The 15359-nt window shown below is 39.6% G+C and overlaps 1 protein-coding gene and 1 long non-coding RNA gene across 4 annotated transcripts in view; both read left to right on the top strand.

The window, feature by feature from the left end:
• Positions 1 to 15359, top strand: part of tspan4a (tetraspanin 4a) — a 136136-nt gene that overhangs the window by 85227 nt on the left and 35550 nt on the right. For all 3 annotated transcript variants that reach the window (XM_079663497.1, XM_079663498.1, XM_079663496.1), the window contains one exon: positions 5281 to 5472. In XM_079663497.1, coding sequence (XP_079519623.1) covers positions 5281 to 5472 — 192 coding nt within the window. The remainder of the gene's footprint in view (positions 1 to 5280; positions 5473 to 15359) is intronic.
• On the top strand, positions 7851 to 11127 carry LOC307030428. The gene is made up of 3 exons (XR_013805661.1): positions 7851 to 10446; positions 10551 to 10630; positions 10742 to 11127. It is a non-coding gene; the product is annotated as an uncharacterized lncRNA (long non-coding RNA).

Here is a 15359-nt window from a genome sequence, read left to right on the forward strand (position 1 = left end):
GCTTCAAATGCACAAACCCACTCTGAAAGGAGGAGGCAGACCAGATGGTTGTATCAATTTAAAGCACTGTAAATCCGTGTGACTGTAAAGATGAAAGCTGGCCATTTCAGATCACGGTGAAAGTAAAACACTCCATAAAAAGCTAACATGGAAGGATTTTTGATCAACTTCATAACCAGGCACAGTACTGGGATAATTAAAAGTTTCAAGTAGTCGGTCATATACAGGACTGTCTCAGAAAATTAGAATATTGTGATAAAGTTCTTTATTTTCTGTAATGCAATTAAAAAAGCAAAAATTTCATACATTCTGGATTCATTACAAATCAACTGAAATATTGCAAGCCTTTTATTATTTTAATATTGCTGATTATGGCATACAGCTTAAGAAAACTCAAATATCCTATCTCTAAATATTAGAATATCATGAAAAAGTATACTAGTAGGGTGTTCAACGAATCACTTGAATCGTCTAATTAACTCGAAACACCTGCAAGGGTTTCCTGAGCCTTGAAAAACACTCAGCTTGGTTCAGTAAACTAAATCACAAGTATGGGGAAGACTGCTGATCTGACTGCTGTCCAGAGGACCGTCATTGACATCCTCCATCAGGAGGGTAAGACACAAAAAGAAATTTCTCAAAGAGCAAGCTGTTCACAGAGTGCAGTTTCAAAGCACATCCACAAAAAGTCTGTTGGAAGGGGGAAATGTGGCAGGAAACGCTGCACAACCAAGAGAGATGACCGCAGCCTTAACAGCATTGTGAAGAAGAGTCGCTTCCAGAATTTGGGGGAGCTTCAAAGACAGTGGACTGAAGCTGGAGTCCAGGTATCAAAAGTCACTGTTCACAGACGTGTCCGGGAAATGGGCTACAATAGCCGTATTCCCATGGTCAAGCCACTTCTGAACTCAAGACAACGGAAGAGGCGTCTGACTTGGGCTAAGGAAAAGAAGCACTGGACAGTTGCACAGTGGTCCAAAGTCCTCTTTTCAGACGAAAGCAAGTTTTGTATTTCATTTGGAAGTCAAGGCGCCAGAGTCTGGAGAAAGGCTGGAGAGGAGCAAAATCCAAGTTGCTTGAAATCCAGTGTGAAGTTCCCACAGTCAGCGATGGTTTGGGGAGCCATGTCAGCTGCTGGTGTTGGTCCACTGTGTTTCATCAAGCCCAGAGTAAATGCAGCTGTGTACCAAGAGATTTTAGAGCACTACATGCTTCCGTCTGCTGAAAAGCTCTATGGAGATGAGGAATTCATTTTCCAGCATGATCTGGCACCTGCCCACAGTGCCAAAACCACCAGTAACTGGTGTACTGACCATGGCATTACTGTCCTCGATTGGCCTGCAAATTCCCCTGACCTGAACCCCATAGAGAATATGTGGGGTATTGTGAAGAAGAAGCTGAAAGACACCAGACCCAACAATGCTAATGAGCTAAAGGCCGCTATTGAAGCATCCTGGGCATCCATAACACCTCAGCAATGCCACAGGCTGATTGCCTCCATGCCACGCCGCATTGATGCAGTAATCCGTGCAAAAGGATTCCCAACCAAGTACTGAGTGCATTAATGGACATTTTCAAATGTTTGATTGTGTTTTGCTGTTATAAATCTTTTTTTTTTACTTGGTCTGAGGAACTATTCTAATTTTTTGAGATAGGATTTTTGAGTTTTCTTAAGCTGTATGCCATAATCAGCAATATTAAAATAATAAAAGGCTTGCAATATTTCAGTTGATTTGTAATGAATCCAGAATGTATGACATTTTTGTTTTTTTAATTGCATTACAGAAAATAAAGAACTTTATCACAATATTCAAATTTTCTGAGACAGTCCTGTATTATAAAACTCAATATTTTCAATTCAATACTATTCAAAAGGTGAGGATTTCTTGTTTTTCTCAGTAATTAATCACTGTTAATGTAATGCGTTGCTATTTTGGACTGTTGATCAGTAAAAATATGCAAGTCCAGATTATTTTTTGTTGAAGAAAATAAGAATACTTACAATTTGTAACCACTAGCATTCAGGAACATTGTTGGGTAAATATGATTTTCAATGTTACATGTCACATCAGTGACTTATATCAACAGCAATCTTACCATGTAGACCTACAAGTAGCAACATTTCTGTAACATGGCACGAGTCTGAATAGAATGAGTCACACTCATGTAAAGGCTGCAGCAATAGAAAATCAAATATGCTCAGAGAGAAATTAAACTGTTAAATATTTACCAGAATAGGATCTGCAATAAGAAAACTTTTTGTGGAAGGATGAACGATAGAGGGTGTTGTGTGCTGTACAGATGCTAAAAGACCCTTGAGGCACATTCTGCATTTGTAATTGGTGGACCTGACTAAAGAATGCAACATTTAATGTCCCCCCATGTTCCCTAAAACAAATGGGGGAACATGGGGCAACTTAAAATGGACGGATTTTAAGTTGCTGAGGAGATTCTACTCATGAGAGAGAGGTCAATAAAGAACATTTTAGCCTATCAGTGCAAGAGAGGTTGACAAAATACAGCTAGTTATCATATCATAATTGCATATCAAGCTTCAATAAAACTTGTATTTTCATTCTTGCAGTTGTTATCTTTCTGGCATAAAGCTGACATATTATATTTTCTCCTTGCTTCAAAGACGATTTAAAATCGCAGGGGAGAAAGGTGAAGGATCGAGACAAGGGATCTTGATCCCTCACCCTTCTCCCCTGCGGCCACTCTTCATTCAAGAAAACACTCTGCAAATGAAGGGTCTTTGGGTCACTGTCGCTCACAATGGACCCTTATTACACTCCAAGCTGCTGAAATCTACGATCTGTGTTTGAAAGTGAACAGAAACCTCAGTTTATGGGTCCCCACATGACTGCTTTTTATTTTAGCCTTTCTCTACTTCCAGCTCAAGAGCTCATTAAATAGGATCTTGTTTTTAAGATGGAAATAAAAAAGTGGGGATAACAATAAATGTGCATTTAACCATGTAAATCTTATTGCAAGTGGCGAACACTGAGTGTGTGAACATTCTTTTCCCATTGATTAAAATCCTTTCATTAATGTGTACTCTTTATCATTATGTGCTCCTAAAGGCAAACATACTATGACATTAATCTATAGAATAAAAAACAGGATCCACACTGGCTTTGGAAAGCAGCTGAATTCTTCAAAGAATAACTTTGGCTGGTTGCATATAATAAACAGCTGTTCTTTAGATCAGACCACGTGTCACTTGTTTTAAGCCAGAATATCTGATCTCACAATACAAAATCCACCAGAAGTGACTAGAGCATTGTATTTCCAAGTATTTCATTGCTATAGGCAACACTAGGTTAAAGTTGACTTGAATTAGGAAACACATCCTAATAATTATGACTTGACCAAAACTAGGGATTTTCCCCAATCTTAATACACTTCACAACATATAGGGAACGTGATTCAAGCTACGGGTTGAGTGTGCCAACTGTTTAATATTAATGTACCAATCATAATCCCAGTTTGATTCCAGATGGGAAGTTCTTTCAATGTTTCAGTCACTCTCCTTACAGTTTAAATTGAGACACATTTTAAGAAAGCTAAGAAAACTATCACTGAGCTAAAATAATTGACCAAAACCCAAACTAAATTACAGCCCAAAACGTTACCAAGTAGGTGTTTTGGCACTGGTAATTGTTGCATATACTAATTTGTAACAATGTCAACAATCGATCCATTGTTTGTGAGGCTAATGAGAGGGGTTTCATCGTTTTAAATGCCATCAGATCTTTGGTTTCATTATGGTTAAATTTGTCATAGTAATTCATACTTCACCTTTTTTCAGTGGTGTTAAGCAAAGCAGACTGCTGGATCGTGTGAGGGTAGATATGTGATTTTACATTCATTTTATATTATTAAACTGATAGGGCCTCAACACTTCCTTCAAATCCCTTTAACATTCCTCTCGGTTATGCCACTGTGGCCAAATGTGGTGCAAGAATTCACGAGTCTCTTTCCATTACTTTCCACGTCTGAATAAAGTATAAAGGCTGATGGGTCAATATTATCTCCTATAAACTACTTAAGTATACAAACAAATCTGCAATACCAAATAAAAGACACGTATTCAGTTAACTATTAACATAATGAGGAAATGATGATAAAATGTGCTTATTTTGTCTTCTAAAGAAAGCAATGTTCAAAGAGATCCGTTTCAGCAACCCATATAACCCTCTATAATTATTCAGGATCATTTGGCGAACATACTAACATGTCAGCACATGGGCAGAGATTTTCCCCTCACATATCAGAAAGATAAAAAGGGAAACTCCTCATTAAAAAGAGTGAAAAGCTACCACACAGTAACATCCCTTCTATAATAGTACAGTGAAAGACACCATTTGTTTCATCCTACTTTCTACCCACTCGTCATTATTCATCATGTATTCGGTCCAGTTAGAGTTGGGACTAATAATGCTCATGAACCAGAGCAGTCAAATAAATATATATTGTGCAACAATGTTCCACATTGAAGTGTGAGTCACCAGTAGTTGATTATTTCATGTGGGTTTATTTACCATCACGAGTAACCCGACAGTCCACATGACTTCTCTGGCTTTATTTGTAATGAATCGGTTTGAAGATAAAACTATTTAAAATGTATAAAAAAAGGGATGAAGTTCATTGGTTGTATATCATTTTTCCTAGTCATGACATGTTAACCAACTGCATGGGTAAAAGAGACAATTAAAGGAATGGTTTGACATATATTTGTCAAACTGGGGTATAGTGCTAGACCTGCTCCACTCCAATGAACCCAATACTCCAACCAGCACCTCTAAACCAACTTAAATCTTGTTACATCTCGTTAATGTAGAAAATAAAAACCAGTCACAAGAAGTTGTTTCGGCACGCAGGTCCTTTTTAGCTTACTTGTTGAAGCCTTATGCTTAGCGGACAGATGTGTGAGTGGCGTCATTCTCCTCACTACAGTAACTATTTGAAGTAAAATAATTGAACATGTTCAGAAAATGAAGAACTATATCTTTAAACGTTTTGCTGTTTGGGACGCTTTGCTAACTCTGTTTAGTCGAGTGGTTGCTGCTGTGTTTTCATTTTTTACATTTGGTTTTCTTTGTTCAATGTTTATTCCTGCTTACTATCATGAAGTTGAAAAGCAAACCAACAGCCAGATACAATTCTGCAAAGGTTTCTATGCACCCCATCTTTGACTGCTCTTCAGATCAGGGTGATTCTGATTATGCTCACATGCGCACACTGACCCATTTATGCCTCTTTGTGTGTCCCCTGCAGTTGGGAGGATGTGGCATACTGGGGGTGGGAGTTTGGCTCTCAGTTACCCAGGGAAACTTTGCCACCCTATCATCATCACTTCCCTCCCTGTCAGCTGCCAACCTGCTGATCGCGGTGGGAACCATAATCATGGTGATCGGCTGTTTGGGCTGCGTAGGAGCCGTCAAAGAGAGCCGCCCTGTGCTGCTGACGGTAAGTTATTTCATAGGATGGTTCTTGATGATATTGATGAAGATGTGGTGATGCCACGTCTTCATATTACATGTTGTTGTTGTGTGCATGACAAAAAGCATTACTGACTCTTCATACAGTAATACGCTTTGACATTGTGCTACAGAAGTTTGTGTTTCTCTCTATAAATGATTGATATGTCACCCTGGTGATTCAACCTGAGAACAGCTGCTGCCTGGGTGAGCTAAACTGAGGAATATATCTCGTGCACAAGTTATGCATTTGACATTTGCATCAACAGAGAACTAGAAATGTAATCAACATGAAATCGAAGCAAGAAGCCCCCTGAGGCAGCCATGTTGTGCAGTTTCTACAATGTATTTTCAGCTGTTAGATGTGTCGCTGTGTAAAAGATGGCAACGGAAATAATTGTATATCCACACAGTGAAAACACCGGTATCTTGCATACTTAAATAAACATGTGACCATGTTGAGTAGATACATTAGACAACTGTAATCATAAAAAGCCCTCATGCTGTGTTATGGCAATAAGTCACAGTACTTCTGGTGACTATTGTTTGTTTATTTTTCTTGTATACTTGCCTTTTATGTCTTCTACTTTCCTCTATTTTTTTACTAATTGTAGTTCAATACAGGAAACATTTTGACATTTAAATTGATAAAAAAAGATTGTGTTAAAAAAAAACAGACTGAGAAAATACTAATGATAAATATTACCATACCGTTCACAGCAGAGATACAATTATCAAGTGCAAAAAGGTGTTAATATGCATAAGGTATATCCTTTTTTATATTCATCAGTCACCTTTTTCCCTTTGCTTCACTGGCTCTTGAGGTGCTGAAACCATTTTAATTGGAAGAATAAAGTTCTTATTTTATTCGCCACAATTAGGGATTTTAAATAGAGCATTGCCTCAAACTTTCTTTCTATCGTCATTATTATGTATTATTAACTAATAGATGGATAGTAGATATAAATATATATAAATTAATGAATACAAAAGCATTCAAACTATCAGTAAAAAGATAAAGGGAAAACATTAACATTTCAAATTACACCATGATGAGTTTTGAGTTTACAGAAGCAATGTTTGACAATCTTTTCCCACAGGAAAATATTTATAAACACTAAACTGTATATCAGGTGAAATTAGGTGGTCCCTTTTATTATTAAGTATTTCAAAACTGTTATTTAGACATTGTGCACTGATTTCGAACCATGCATCCTGGATGAAGTGAACCCAGCTTACAAGATTAAAATGTATCTTGGTAAACAAACATATTCACGTAATCAAGCACCAACACAGCAGCATTTATAAAGAAGAACGAAATCTGTGTTGGGAAAAATATAATTAATCTTTAGAAAAATGGCACAGCAGGAGCGAGCAATTATGAGCTCAGTGGAAATGGGTTTCAGTGTCGATCATTAGCATGATCCATGACATTTTGCCCACAGTGACCAGACCGATTCCTCTGCTGTGTCAATATAATGAGACCGGGAACTATAAGTCTGCTTTAATGAGTGACAGAGCAGCCCGTTCTTCGATTAGAAAAGACTTGTCTCCCTTCAAATTTCAGAGCCAATTAGCATGTTGATTGCCGATGAGAGACACAGAGCGCTGCACCGTTGCTGTGAGATACTTGAGGAATTACTGTTGAGCTTTGTGCTGGCATAAGTATTACTGCTGTTTGTGTGTCTTGTCATTTGCAGCTCCAAACATCAGAGGTAGGGCTTTGTAGTTTTGAAAATAGGCTCTGGAAAATCCTGTTATCTGGAAGACTTAAAATACATTTAAGCTTTTATATGAATTTAAAACTTCAGCCTTTACACAAAGTGACTAAATAAAGAATGAGGGTTGACATTAGTGAAGTAAAAAAAGAAATGGAAATATTTAACAATAATAACAATAGAATTGCAATAGGAAGTTCTGGAGGAAAATGCTCCCTTCATTGTAATACTTTTTCCAAGGCTTAATGGACAGACATTAAAACTTTCCAGCTTGAATCATCAGAACAGCAAACCAACAACTACTGCATTACAAAATATATTGTTCTTTGATATAAAAATGATAACGTTTAAATGCCTTTTAATTTAGGGGAAAAAAAGCCACAGATTAGTAATTAAGGTATCACATCTAATGAGAGTTGTTAGCTTTAAAAAAGAAAAAAGAAAGGTGACACCACAGTCAACCAAATCAGCTCTAACCCTAAAGTCATTTCAGGCGCAATTATACTGATTATCAAAGCACGTAACTTTCAATCCAAGCCACATACAGTATACTGCATCATTACTCTGCGTGTAGAGACAATTATGAATGACAAATATTCTCATGAATATTAAACACAACAACCTCTGAACATTACAAATATGCCTCAATTCAAGTGTGTGTGTGTGTGTGTGTGTGTGTGTGTGTGTGTGTGTGTGTGTGTGTGTGTGTGTGTGTGTGTGTGTGTGTGTGTGTGTGTGTGTGTGTGTGTGTGTGTGTGTGTGTGTGTGTGTGTGTGTGTGTGTGTGTGTGTGTGTGTGTGTGTGTGTGTGTGTGTGTGTGTGTGTGTGTGTGTGTGTGTGTGTGTGTGTGTGTGTGTGTGTGTGTGTGTGTGTGTGTGTGTGTGTGTGTGCAGTTGTCGGCGAAATGCCGCTCCTCTGTTTTCGTAACTGTAAAAGCATGAGACTGAAGTTCCCACTGAGGGTCAAAATAATGCACTGTGACCCCAAGGTAACTGTCATTACTGAGTGAAGTCCAATAGGCTAGTTGCACAAGATGGCGTCTATCAACTTCCGGTTCATTGAGCGTGCGGTTGTAAACTTCCGGTCTACGGTAGAGCGGTAGAGGGAAGAGCGATAGATAGCGTATAGATAGCAATAGATAGCGAGAGAGATAGCGTATTGATATTATATAGGAACTATTTTACACTCCATGTCTCCAAGACCTACCGAACGTTAACATCAGCTGGTACAAGCAGCAGGCTCAGCCCAGAGGAGCAAAAGAGAAAAGGGGTTCAAGATGTATACACATCCAGTTACGTCGACAATTATGAAGGTAAGTGACAAACAAAGCTGTAGTTACTGGCTAACTTTTACAACTTGACAGTCTTGATACAGTGTAAAGCGTTTTAATGATGTACTATTACGTTTTTTTGGATAACATGAATGATACCAATTCCCCTCAGTTTCAAACAAAGGGAGAGTGAGCATCAGGGATAGCTGTTACAGGTCCATGAGAAAGCATGAAAAGCCTCACGATCTCAGAGTAGGGAGGAAAATAAAAAGTGTTCATCGGTTCAAAGCCTCAATCAGGTTCATGTTCTGGGGTTTTGATGTGGCTAGAGTAGTTGTTTCTGTTTCCCCCTCCACCCAGGCACGCAACCTTGGCGTGATATTCGACCCTACCCTCTTCCTCGACCCCCACATCCGCCAAGTTGTAAAAACCTCATTTTTCCACCTCCGCAATATCGCCAAACTCCGTCCCTCTCTCACCTGCCCCGCAGCTGAGCGACTCATTCACACCTTCATCTCCTCCCGCCTTGACTATTGCAACTCACTCCTCTTCGGCATCAGCACAACATCCCTCAAAAGACTCCAGCGTGTCCAGAACGCAGCCGCCATACTCCTCACCCACACCAAATCATGGCATCACATCACCCCGGTCCTCAAAGAACTCCACTGGCTTCCCGTCTCACACCGCATTCACTACAAACTCCTGGTCCTCACCTATAAAGCCCTCCACCATCTGCCCCCCCCCTACCTCACTGACCTCCTCATCCTCTACCAACCACCCCGGTCCCTCAGATCCACCTCAGCCGGTTTGCTCTCAATCCCCAAGGCCAAACTCCGGAGCTTCGGGGACAGAGCCTTTTCTGTGGCAGCCCCGAAGCTCTGGAACTCCCTCCCCCAAGACCTCCGTGAGTCTGATTCCCTCACCCTGTTCCAGTCCCGTCTCAAAACCCACCTCTTCAACTCTGCTTATCCTTAAACCCGCCCCTCCCCCCTCTGAACCAACATCCTCCTGACTGCTTTTGTGTTTTGTTTTTGTTTTTATTTGTGTTTTTGTTCTTGTTTTGTTTGTCGACCTGACTCATGTAAAGCGTCTTTGGGTCTAGAAAAGCGCTATATAAATCCCATTTATTATTATTATTAGAGTAGGTAACCTGTGATTTAGGATTCAAATAAGCCCAGCTAGCTGACGTGTTGCAACAGATTACATAGTGACAATACATTTGCTCACATCAACTGGTAGCTATGTGTGTGTAGCATGAAGGGGCTACAGATTTATTTTCGTTTTGTAACCCTCTCGTGTCAAATGATAAATACAGCTAAACCCAAACTTAGCTTTCATCAAAGATTCTTAATGAGAGGTTGAAAACCGTCTCTGCTTTCATGGAAACCCCAGAAACTGGTTGTGACGGCTGCTGTTCTTTACTGAATGGTTAGTATAATCCATGTAGAGTCCAGTTATTTGTATGGGCCAGTGTTAGGTAAGTGCTGGTTTTGTACCCTACATCTATGTTAAGCTGTTCAACATTCTACTAACACTATTTTATGTAGTTATAATATAAGATAATACATTGAGAGAGCTGAGACAGGCTATACAAGCGTATCTGTTTGAATGTCCTTAAATTAAAGTATTCCAAACAGCAGAACTTCTGTGTATGTGATGTGACCACCTGACATGGTTTAGACTTTTCCCACACCTACTACTTGCCTGATCAGCCTGCTCTCAGCTTTCTCATTTGTCTGTGTTGTATTGAAGCAGTGTCCTAAATGTAAAATGACTGACATTTTGTTTTAAGAACTGTTCACCTGTGGAGATTGCAGTGGCAAAGTGTTCCTGTGTAGCTGGAACAGCACTCTGCAACCACAATGTTGCACTGCTGTTCCAGACCGCACACTACTCCACACTCAACCTGGCTGCTGTACCACCTGTCCTCAGCTGCACTGAAACAGAGCAGCGATGGCACAAGCCAAGAACCATGGTAAGAACAGTATGTGTTCACAACCAATCCACGGTTTAATGAGTATTTCCTTTTTGCCAAGAGCTGATCTAGTATGTTGTATCAACAACCTTTTCAACTAATAGGGTGTGAAACCAGGCAGAGTGAGTGACATGGTGTTCATCTCCACTAAGCCAAAGCCGTTTAAAGTTGCTGACGGTGTAAGGTAATATCTATTGTCCTAAGTAATTGTATGTAGCCTGCTAAAACTTTGTGATTGTTGTCTGAGTGTAAAATTGTTCTTAAAGTCCTAATTATCATATAAACATGTTCAAAGGAGTACACGTTACAAGGCCGTGCGGGGGGAGTTGCCAGACCCAGATGTGCTGAAAGTCAGCGAGGCATAGCCTACAAGGACTTCTCAGCAGACATCGCACCACGAAAAAAAAACGAATGGCTCACTACTCAACTCAACGACTAACACTCTTTCAGAGGAAATGTTGGAAATGCACACATTATATATATTTTTTGCATCTACTTTCTGGATATTGTACATCTGTTCATTTGTTATATAAACTAGCATTACTTAAATATGCAGACTAATAGAAATGTTTAAATATGTATTTTCCCCCCGATATAACATCAACCTATGTTTTGTAAACGTTTATTAAATGAATCTGTAAAATGTTATCATATTGTGGATTTATTAAATTATGTATTTTCCTTTGTTATTTATGTGTGCGTTTGTTTTGAGGATATAATTCATTAGTACCTAAACATAGTATGGTATAACTGCTTTTTGTAATGAAATACACAATTGGTTTGGGAGCAAGAAATCTTTTTATCGTTGTTGCCCAGGCTTGCCGAAATGAATGGAAACTTATCTCCCGATTATAACATTGTGTAACTTGCTGCTGTTAAATACCGTCAAACTATGTGCAATATGTGCTTTATGTGCAAAATATACTTTATATACATATGCCATCTTTAATAAATGTAATATATACCGGGCTGCTAAATCCTAAGAACTGCTACAGGATTCTATTTGTAGATTTGATTTGTTTTTGATCTGTATTTTTGAAAATTATTCCGGTCCTACGACGCTGGTTCTCTTTTTAGCGGGCTAGATCTCCATGGTAACTTATGCTGTGCAGCTAACCTCCTCCGGAGCAGGTTAGGTTGCAGGCTAAGAGATCAACTCAGTGAAAGCACCGCCTGCTGACCAATCAGAGCTCAGTGTGCGGAGTTTAAAGCGATCAAGTCATATTACATGAGAAAGGAAATACAGAAAAACTGCAGTTGCAGGAAAGACGGCCAGCAAAAATCACCAACTGTGAACGTGAAAATGAATAGAATATCACCTCCCATCTTCAGAGCAATCTGACTATTATAACATTAGCGTTAAGAAAGCTTACTTACATATCTGCCACAACACAAGTACACTGAGTGCAGACGTCGATGTGTCCCATTATCATTCATATCACATCATATCACATCATAATGTATCATATCTCCTTATCTAAGTCAGCTGAGCCGTATCTGGCCGTGCAACAATTACAGTGTCACATACTGTATGCATAAGTATTATTTTAAGCAACACATTAAGTTCACGAAACACTCGACACAAATGTAATTAAAGTCAGATCGTGTTTTAGACAGGGCAGTGATATCATAAACCTGTTAATGTACGCATTCAAACACTTTTTCTTTTGCCAGCTGTATTCACCTTGCAGGTGCAGCTATGTGGCTTTTATCCTGGATAAAGTGTTTAAATCATGGATGTTTAAAGTTTAACTTCTTCATATTTGACTTGTATTAAAGTTAACTTTTCATTCAGGAAGTATGACGCTGCGCTGTCAGTGCGCTTCTCCATGTTTGTGATTGGTCGAATGCTCCAAATACCACCCCTTTCATGTGAACGCGCACCTAACTAGATAGGACACGGCTGGCTTGAGCGATCCACTTGATAACCAGCGTCGTAGGACCGCTTAGCGAGAGCGCGTATGTTTTGGGTTATGCCAACCGGCTAACTCAAACATATCCAGGTTAGGTTGAACCGGCTTCGTAGTACAGGGCTGAAGTCGAATAGTCCATTTAGCGTAGGAACCTTCCTAACGGAGTGAAATGACCCGGAAGTCCCTCAGTGGCAGCCATGATCAGTGGCAGCCATGATAAGTGCTGTTCGAATTCTGTAGAATGATAGGAAAGGAGGTTTCAAACTTCCTTTATAACCTCCTTTAGCTTAGGAACCACTCGGAGGGAGAGGGTGACGGGCATAAGTTTCACTTTCATTTTTTATTTCAATTCCAATTTTGGTCATGAAGAATATGTTTCTCTGTTGTTCATAAAGCATAAAGCAACAGCATCAGAGCACGGTGCAGATTCTCGAGATGAGTCTGTCGTTCTTATTAAATATCCATGTTGTAGTCCGTTGTAGAGAAAACTGTAGTTTCCATAGTTTCCCCACAGCAGCAGACGCACACATTGACGTCCGCTGGCGCATCATAAAATCATAAACACGTCGGATAGTGAAAGTGCATTCGGTTTCTCTAAAGTACCGAAGTCTCTTCTCCTAAGTCCTTTTGAATTCTCCTATCCACTATCCCTTAACCCCGTGACGTTTCACTCAGAGGTCAAGGGATAGGAGATAGGGTTAGAACTTAGGAGCTGATTTTTAAACTATCCGAACGCAACCTAAGTACCGCAGTCTCTTCTCCTAAGTCCTTTTGAATTCTCCTATCCACTATCCCTTAACCCTGTGACGTTTCACATAGAGGTCAAGGAATAGGAGATAGGGTTTCAATTTAGGAGCTGATTTTTGAACTATCCGACCGCAACCCTGGCCTCAGGCGTCTCCCCCGCACACTTTCAATTCAAGTGTGTTCTGCTCATAGGTTCTGCTGCAAGCGGGCGGCAGGAGCGGGGCTGTCGGCATCAGCAGTGTGCTTGGATTGTATCTGTGGTATTTTAAAGTCGATGCGCTCTGAAACTACGGGGCGGCCGAAGACAAAAAATGCACATGCGTTAATTGCGTTAAAATAATTAGTGCCGTTAATTTTTTTTATTAACGCGTTGACAGCCCTAATTCATATAAATAAGAGAATTTCAGGTGTTTTAAGGAAAAAAATATGTTTCATCACTTTAGAACAATGCACCTGGCATGACTTAAAATATACTGTCCTTTTCAATTGAAAAATAAGAGTCATTCGAGAATTGAGTTCTCCCAGAAATTCAATTTTCACCAGGGTTGTGGGTGATTAAAGTCATGTTTCACATCAGTAAGTTCAGACGTTCAATACAAGAGCAAGTCAAAGGGCACATAGGTGGGTGGGTCTGACCTAATCTGTCCACAAATAAGTCTGAGGTGAGATCATTGTGCTGGAAATAAAAACAGGTTGTTTACACTGAGAACCAATTACATGGGATGGCCTGTAAAAATGATTAGACCCATCACATGAAAAAAGATGGTATACTCCCTCAAAAGGCTTCTCAATACACTCAAGTCAGGAAGGAGCCCAAAAGGTATTGATCTGCAGCCCTGGACGTAATGTGTGTCTGACATTACTGCCTCACACACAAAGAGCCTCTGTAGCTTCACACTGCATGGACATCACAGCATGAATGAACACGAAGGAATCAATCCCTGTTCCTGCACTTTGATTATAGTTCTCATCCCGGGGCCTAGCCGAGACATCAATCTCTTCTTAACAGGGATATCAGCACTGCTGGCCGAACAAGTCAAAACATAAATAACAGCTACGTGTAAGGTGGGTGTCTGAAGTGATATAATGCATGCAATGTGCATTTAGTCTAGTGGCCAGTAACGGCTGCTATTCTTCAGATGCATTAAAGTCTACTTAAATGTAAAGTAAATGGCAAAGCGTAAATCCCAACACTCAAGTGACTAATTGCAACACTGTGAACGACCCCACCGCAATAAAACTGCAAACATGGAAATATATCAAAAAAGGCTTAACCCTGAGGAGCTCTTTTCTGATCCTTGTGAGTCGGTGTCCTGCAGGGTTTTTTCTCCTTCCAAGGCGTCGGTTAGATACAGACCAGCTGTGGCTCATTACCTCTCACAGTACAAAAACTGTAATGGAAACAGAAACCTGCAGGACACCGGCCCAACACAACAGGAACTGGAAGTCTTATAGGACCAATTTAGTGAGTTTTATCGCTTTTGATAGACCAACATGATAGTATACACCATTACACGTGTCAGTGCTATTTGCATCACATTTGCTTGCACAGTGAGAGCTCTAGCAAGAAAAACGCTTTCCTGGTTTCACATTCTTAGTGTTATCCGGCGTTTAGTAAGAAAAGGTCTCAAGGCTAAAAATGAATATTTTTTTCCTTTTGCTCCGTCTGTAACTGATTTCAGGGATGAAAGCAGCTTTCTTACTAGATACAGAGCGTTATGTGATGGGTTATAAAGAGTGGGCATCAGTGGAGGAAAGCACATTTACACAAGTATTGTACTTAAGTATAACTCTGGAGGTCCTTTTCATACTTCCACTTTTACATCAGAATATTTCAGAAAGAAATACTGTAATTTTTACTCCACTTTTTATTTGACTGCTTGAATTGATCAAATACAGTTTACAGTTAAAGATGATTCTAGTGGTTTCTATCACTTTTAGCTTGTGACATTTTAGATGAAAGCAATGTCTTTCAGATTTTTTCTTTCATGAGTCCCAAAAGAGTATTGTTCAACATTTTTTTGTTTGCATTATAGTTGTGTTTGCATTATAGTTGTGTTCTCCCTTTAATACATTTCATAAAACTTCAGATGCCCTAGTTAAACTTGAGGGGGCCTGACCTTTAGGTTGGGTCTGGACTAAAAAACGACATAAGAAAATAGCTCAACCTGCTTTTTGTCTACAAGTACTTACTTCTTGGTACACGTTTCAGATAGTATGTGTACTGCTAGTTTAGTATACTGTGGTATGGAT

The sequence above is a fragment of the Notothenia rossii genome (assembly GCF_949606895.1).
Source record: "Notothenia rossii genome assembly, chromosome: 2".
NCBI classification, from domain to species: domain Eukaryota; kingdom Metazoa; phylum Chordata; class Actinopteri; order Perciformes; family Nototheniidae; genus Notothenia; species Notothenia rossii.